A 7,717-nucleotide genomic window follows, 5' to 3' on the forward strand; every position below is an offset into this window, starting at 1 on the left:
CTGGCCAAATTACAGAGATGCCGATTCGCACGGGACTAATATTATCACAGGACCTCGGTGTTCGGCGAAATATGGTAGGTCATTTGCGGGGTAATTTTTACTTTACAAATTACAGACATGGCCGATTCGCACGGGATTAAGATCACAGACAACCTCCGCAATTATTACAAATGACTGGAGGTCACCAGGTAATACTAATCCCGTGCGAATAGGGCTTACGGTTAAAAAGTTACTAGCCAACCTATGCTTTACCTCATCAAGACATGCAAATAAGGTTTGTATAGCTGAAGGGTCGTTTCTTTTAATAGGCAGATAGATGGGTATTATCTGCATAAAAATGGAAAGATACACCATGCCTTCTCAGAATCGAACCTAAGGGAAGCATGTAGAGAGAGAAAAGCAGAGGTGCTAGAACAGATCCCTGGGGAAGTCCTGATTCGAGATGAGCAGCAGAGGAGGTAAAGTTGCCAATTCTGACTGAAAAATATTGCTCCGTTGAAATATGATTCAAACCTATTCAAGACTGAGCCTTTAAGCCCCAAAAAAGATTCTAGTCTAGACAGGAGCAACTTCATGCATGTTCTCTGATCGGATAGCTATCCGATCGTGAAAAGACCAGGTGTAAATGCCCTCCGAAACCCTTTCGAGATCTGATCGCTCAAACCACTTCAGGAGCTGGTCTGGGCCGCATTCCAGATGAAACTGTACAAGTGTAAATTAATCTGGTTGTTGAACCCACATATGTAAAATGTACTCCTCCCAAAATGTAAAAAATAAAATAAACGTGTGAGAGCGTGTTATAGGCTATATGATATGTTATAGTCAGATATGACAGCGCTAATGCATCATGGCTATCGCATCGGATGAGTTTCTGAGTATCTCTTCAGCAAACCGACAAACTGCTGCAAATGAAACAAAGTAAGACGCAGACGCTCATCACACAATCATCTTCATTAAAAAGTAGTGAGACTAACTTATCTTTACAGTGCTGACGCCATGCTCTTTCCTGTTGTGGTCTTTGATCTTGAAATTAGCTGATAATGAATAAAATGCAGCGCTTGTCTGTTGCTTTTATTGATGTGAATTCCGGTAAATTTGCATATAGCACGGGAATTGAAGATCGGATTTATATCCGTTTTGCGAAGACACATTTATGTGGCCAAGTGTAAATGGAAACGTTTTAACAAATCGGATAGATATCATATCCGATCTGCGAAAATGCATGAAGTGACCAGGTGTAAACAGGCCCTCAATGTTTTTAGTCTGAGGATCAACAATATTATCACAGCTGCTGGAAACCCATGTCAATAGTTAAATTACCACATTAAGCTCATTTAGTTGGTGTCAACAGACTTAGGCAAACTATACACAATGCGTTATTGTGACATTACAAGTTATAACTTTTTTTTTTTTTAAGTCAATTATACATTATTTGTTCTTAAACTATTTTTTTTATTAAACTTGTTTCATTTTTTAAATTCTTACATTGCTTATATTTGTTTTCTTTTCATTTAAGCTTTTTTTTTTTTGCCTAGCCTATATATATATATATATATATATGAGATATGGCAGGTAAATATAGGAATAAAATATGTGGATGAAATTCCTAAAAATAAAAAGAGACAAAAATGGGAATAGAATTTGTGAATGAGTAAAAAACAGTTTGCAATTAATTTACTTAAAAGTTATATTACTAAATAGCTAGATAGATAAACATAAATACTTAAAATATGTGAATTAGTGTAAATGTGTACGAAGTGATTTATTATTTGATTTTGACAGATCTGCTCCTCTTACTGTACAGCAGTACAGTACAACAATCACACCTTCAGTGAAGCTCCTCCCGCAACAATCACACCTTCAGTGAAGCTCCTCCCGCAACAATCACGCCTTCAGTGAAGCTCCTCCCGCAACAATCACGCCTTCAGTGAAGCTCCTCCCGCAACAATCACGCCTTCAGTGAAGCTCCTCCCGCAACAATCACGCCTTCAGTGAAGCTCCTCCCGCAACAATCACGCCTTCAGTGAAGCTCCTCCCGCAACAATCACGCCTTCAGTGAAGCTCCTCCCGCAACAATCACGCCTTCAGTGAAGCTCCTCCCGCAACAATCACGCCTTCAGTGAAGCTCCTCCCGCAACAATCACGCCTTCAGTGAAGCTCCTCCCGCAACAATCACGCCTTCAGTGAAGCTCCTCCCGCAACAATCACACCTTCAGTGAAGCTCCTCCCACTGCAGTTCAGCAATAAATGCTGGAATATTCCCATCAGTCTACAAGTGAAGACGAGCATCAAAGAAGTGAAATCTGCAGACACAGAGTTTATTGAAGGACAGAGAGAACATGAGAGATCCAGAACCCTGCAGAATGAAACACACTGAAGAACAAACAGGTTGGTGTTTAATCTTGATACTTCATCAATGAGACTGAAGAACAATAAGGTTATGAAGCTTCAAGTAGTTTGTCAGATTTTGATTTGTTGTAATACAAAAAATATATATAGAGCTGTGCAAAATTATAGTTGAAGCAGCAAATTACACTCTTAAAAAAAAAGGTTCTTAAATTGTTCTTTGGCAGGGTGTATGGTTCCATGAAGAACCTTTAATATCCAACGAACCTTTCCATTGCACAAAAGGTTTTTTGTAGCACAGAAAGGTTCTTTAGACTATAAAATGGTTCTTTACACTCAACATGTTGTTGAACAAGTAAGCTAAATTGTCCTGCCTGGTCCAGAATTCATTCCAGACTAATTTTCTATTAGTTGCGTTCAATTATAGTGCAATATGAAGTATTAATTTTGAGTTATATAAATAGTGTTGTGGTGTTTATTAATAAAAAAAAAAAGACCAGTAGATCAGTCCTTTTATATCTAGCCTATTACATCTATTTCTATTATTTTGCATGACTCAAAAAAAAAATATTAGGCTAGTTATTTAACAAAAGCAAAGTTTAGTATAAAAAATACTGCAATCGTGTTTTCAATTAAATAAAAAGGCTGAGTGATACAAAATCTTAAAATATAAAAGTGCCACTTTGTCCCACTATCATACATTTTGCACCTATTTGAATTGGTCGTAGAACTACAAAATGAGTTTCAAAGTCGCGATTTAATAATGATTTAATGAGATTTTAAGCTGTTTATGTGGTGTTCTAATTCTAGACGTTTATTTATGTAAATGCTGCGTGACTTTGACGTGTTTTAATGGTCGTGCACGCTGAATACTGGATTTTCATTCAAACACTGCAGTGGAGGGAGTTGCCATGGACGGGGCTACAACACCAACTGACAAACCGTAAATCTCAGTCTCGCTGCTGTTTTCACTGCTTTCAGGTGAGTTTAGTCCCTAAAATCACACAAATATCACATACACCTGTTCCAGACACGCTCTTACATGTAATTGACATGTTTCTATTGAATATTTATTTCACAGGAATGGTTTACCCAGGCAACGATTATACAAAACCAATGTAACTCACCTATCGAGAAGAAACAAACCAACCTCGCCGTCCGATCGCAGGCCTTCCCGCTCCTTTAGTTCTCTCCAGTGCTGGAAAGCTGATCCGATATTTACACGGGTCCTGCTTCTTGCCTTATCGCAGTGTTTCTCAATCCCAGTCCTCACACCCCCTGCGCTGCATATTTCGTAGGCCTATGTATCTCTTATCACATATGACGTTTGTTCTATTTGACCGTAAGTGCCCTACGAAGTGGACATCACCCGATATTCCGCCATGATTCCAGTTCAAAACGAAACGAGTGTATATGTTCCATTCAGAGAGCATTAAAGTGTGCGAGACGTGAATTTAAATTGTATTTATTTACAGAGGTATATTATGTCACGGCGCAAATCCGTGAATGAATGTTCCAAAGTGAAGTAAACGTCAACGGATTTCCCCTGCTCAGGGAAGGGAGCAATGGACACTGTGTAGGGATCATATCATTCGGAACACAGCTCTCTTCTAACGAGCTGGTTATCTGAATCAGGTGTGTTAACCCTTTAACGCGTACGATCACACCGGTGTGATCACTCTAGGCTGGTCCCTGGAGCGTACGATCACACCGGTGTGATTAGAACGTTCAGTGCGTCACGTGATCAACTGCTGAATTCAAAATTCAAATCTGCTTTCGCGCTTTTCCTGGCGCAGAGTCAGAGACGGACACGCTCGCTTGTCATAAATGTATAGTTTGTAAAATACACACCGATGTCTATGGAAGTGGCAATAATAATCCATTCAATTATAATTTGACGACATGTTTTATTGATATCATATACACATATGTAGGTAACTTTAAAGTTTAGTCTACACTTCTTCCAGTTCACCGGAAACTTACTTTAATGCCTTTCGGGAGGAGAATACGTGTCGTAAATCTCACAGCTCGGATTCAGCGCGAACTAACATGGCGGCGCCCATCACCCGGTATAGATCAACTAACATGGTCATTATAAAGGTGTTTACACTACCAAATACATTTACTTACATATATTTGAGAATCAGAATATCAGATATTTCATAATATAGTGAACACGTCAGTGAATATTTTGAATAAAAAAGGAAAAACGAAAAAAGCGATGCATGTGTCATACAGTGCTATTGTGGCTGCGGTGTGTCAAAATGCAATGACGATGTAAGTGTCATTGCATTTTAATGTTTTTGTTAGCCTATCCAGTTGAAGCCACTATATGCGGCGCTGCTGCATTGTTAATTACAAATATTGCGGGAAAAGAGAACATCAATGCGGAGAAGATCTTGTTTACATCAAAACCGAAACCAAGCCGTTCACACAGAACGCATATTTCGCGCATTTTCTAGAGGGACGTCTATCACCGTTGCACTCCCGTCTCGCACAAAAGAGCCGCATGTTTAGAAAGCCATGTAAAATTAATGCAAGTTCAACTTTGAAAAAACATATCTCGAGACTTTATGGCGATTGTTTTTTCCCCATCCCACTGCAACTAGTGTTTTTAAATGAAAAATGTACTCTGTGTGATTGGCTTTCCGCCCTTTGTATTAAACTATGCATACATACATGATGGTGTTTTGTTTATAGTTGTTTAAGCAACTTAATTATAATTGGTTTATAAACATTATTTTAAACATTATGCACTTTTTTCACAGATAGTCATGATATCGTATGCTTTGAATAAATGTGGATTAGTAATATTTTGCTTTATTCGCCCTCTTGTGGCCTCAGGAGAGAAGCCAAAAGCTTTTCTTCACCCTAACTGAAATTATGCATTTTAAATTCGAATATAATTCGAATTTTGATTCTATTTAAGTACAAAAAGGTATCTCCAGTAGGTGGCGGCAAGTCACTGATTTTATTACTGAATCATTCATTCAATTGATTCGTTCGAACGGCTGATTCATTCAGGAACGAAGCAAGTGACTGTCTTCGTGAATGGGTGATTGAATCATTGACTCACTAGATTCATTTAAACACGCACGTTCATTCATAAACGAAATACCACTGTGTTTGCTTGACTTTGTTTGAAACTATTTATGTTGACGAAATCATGCAATATTGTTAAAGTCAAACAATGTAAGTCCCTTAATATTAACTTGTTTATTTAACTGTAATATTAATTCAATATCACATTTGCAAACACCCAATTATCTTTAAAAGTGGTCACTCACTGCAGTTCATCGTGATCTCACAAAGTTCCATTATAATCAACGAATCTCTTATTTACACATCTGCACTTTGTTTATTATAATGAGAGGGTTCGTGAGCCTGCAGAAATCAGCGCTGGACAAAACTCCAGTATTTTGAGCAGTGAGTGTATTGTGATTAACATTGCGTTCAAGGAATCAACAGATATGTCTGCGATTACTCAACGCTGCAAAAACACTTTGTAGGTAAGAACCATTGAAGCTCCCCTGAGCGCAAACACAAATATTGTTACCTAGTGCTTATATTGCTTAAATACCATTAATCGGATGGATTTGTGGCCCAAGATGCTGGGATAGGCTTCAGCCCCCATGACCCTACAGAGAATAAGTGGTTTGGAGAGTGAATAGATGGATGGATGAACTTCCAAAATACTTTGACTTGCTTTGATTTTGTTTCTTTTCTTACTGCTGTTCAGCTTAAAAATACCTTTCCATTATCTTTGTTTGTCATTTTGCATCATTATACTTGTGCTAAACCTATGAAAATTAAGAAACTAATGAAAGGGTTTTTTTTTTTTGACAGGATCCTATGTACCCAGCCTCAACCATTAATCAGAAGGATGGGATGAAAAAGGGCATAGTAGTGGATGATGGGGATACTGACATTAACCTGCCGCATTCACTATATCACACACTAGGGATGGACATTGTTGTCAATGTTTCATTTCAAGTACTGATAGGTCTTTATTTTGATGGTCTGGACGGCATGCTGTTCTAACACTAACTAGTCAGACCTCAGGTACCACCCAAAATGCTACCATAACCAATCAGAAAAAGAGAAATATTTGAAGTACTCAGACTTCACAGCGACGATTGATCATGAAAACGATGATTGCAGTGACTTTAAAAAATGATCAATAATTGCTGTCTAGTCTGAGTACTCTAGTACTTGTGCACATCCCTATTAAACACACACACACAGTATTGAGGTATGATGTATACTGCATTGATGTATATTGTAAATGCAATAAAAATTTTAATCATGTATCTTGTCAAGTCTTTTTACTTCTGGATTTTTTTTTTTTTTTTTTTTTCAAAATGATTTTATGAACAATCCTATTAAAGAAATTTTATAGTATGATACATGTGAGGATATTGATCTGGAGGAAATGGGGCCATAAAGAACCTATTCATCAGTGGTTCTTTGGAGAACCTTTAAAAAGGGTTCTTTGTAGTACCAGAAAAGGTTCTTTATGGCACAAAGTAAAACACCGGTTCTTTAAAGAACCTTACACAAAATGGTTCTTCAGGGAACCAAAAATGGTTCCTCTATGGCATCGCCTCGAAACCCCCTTTTTGGTTCTTCATGGCACCTTTTTTAAGTGTATAAGGGCACTTTCTATAAACTTCTGGAGTTGATTTAATATATTTAATAGTCGCACTATAGAAACGTAACATAATAATTAAACGTAATAATAGGAAGATCAATGTACCTCATGTCAAATTTTCAGGAACATGTAATTTATAAAGTGCATCTTTATGATGAAAGATTTGTAGAACAATCACTTTAATGTCCTTTCCTTTCACATTTCTCTGTGATTTACTGAAAATTAAACATTTTACTTTAATTTCCGAATTGATTGAAGAAAACGAGGGGAATAAAGAACTGAATGAAGAGGAGAAACATGTCAAAACTGGAGAAAAACCTCTGATTCGCTCTCAAACCAAACAGAAAGATTTAAAGACAAGAAGAGATGAGAAATATTTAACCTGCATTCAGTGTGGAAAGAGTTTGACAAACAAACAGAGTCTTGAGATTCACATGAGGATCCACACTGAAGAGAAACCATACAAGTGTTCACACTGCGACAAGAGATTCAGTCAGTCAGAACATCTGAAATTACATGAGAGGATCCACACTGGAGAGAAACCGTATCACTGCACTGCATGCGGGAAGAGTTTCAGTCATTCATCTGCTTTACACAGGGGTCATATGATGCTGCTAAAAAGAACATTAGGTGTAATGAAATGTGTTTATGCGGTTTAAAGTAAAAAAAAAACACATTTTCCACATACTGTACATTATTGTTTCTCCTCTATGCCCCGCC

The 7,717-nt window shown here is 37.6% G+C and overlaps 1 protein-coding gene across 1 annotated transcript in view; it reads left to right on the top strand.

Annotated features, from left to right (window-relative positions):
- Positions 1 to 2,260: 2,260 nt before the first annotated feature.
- The window catches only part of LOC107711776 (zinc finger protein 501-like), a 35,906-nt gene continuing 30,449 nt past the window's right edge, over positions 2,261 to 7,717 (top strand). The window contains exons 1-2 of the mRNA XM_016516824.1: positions 2,261 to 2,388; positions 7,256 to 7,463. Coding sequence (XP_016372310.1) covers positions 2,340 to 2,388; positions 7,256 to 7,463 — 257 coding nt within the window. The 5' untranslated portion in view covers positions 2,261 to 2,339. The remainder of the gene's footprint in view (positions 2,389 to 7,255; positions 7,464 to 7,717) is intronic.

This window comes from Sinocyclocheilus rhinocerous, unplaced genomic scaffold (genome assembly GCF_001515625.1).
Source record: "Sinocyclocheilus rhinocerous isolate Xijiao unplaced genomic scaffold, SAMN03320098_v1.1 scaffold3100, whole genome shotgun sequence".
Taxonomy (NCBI): domain Eukaryota; kingdom Metazoa; phylum Chordata; class Actinopteri; order Cypriniformes; family Cyprinidae; genus Sinocyclocheilus; species Sinocyclocheilus rhinocerous.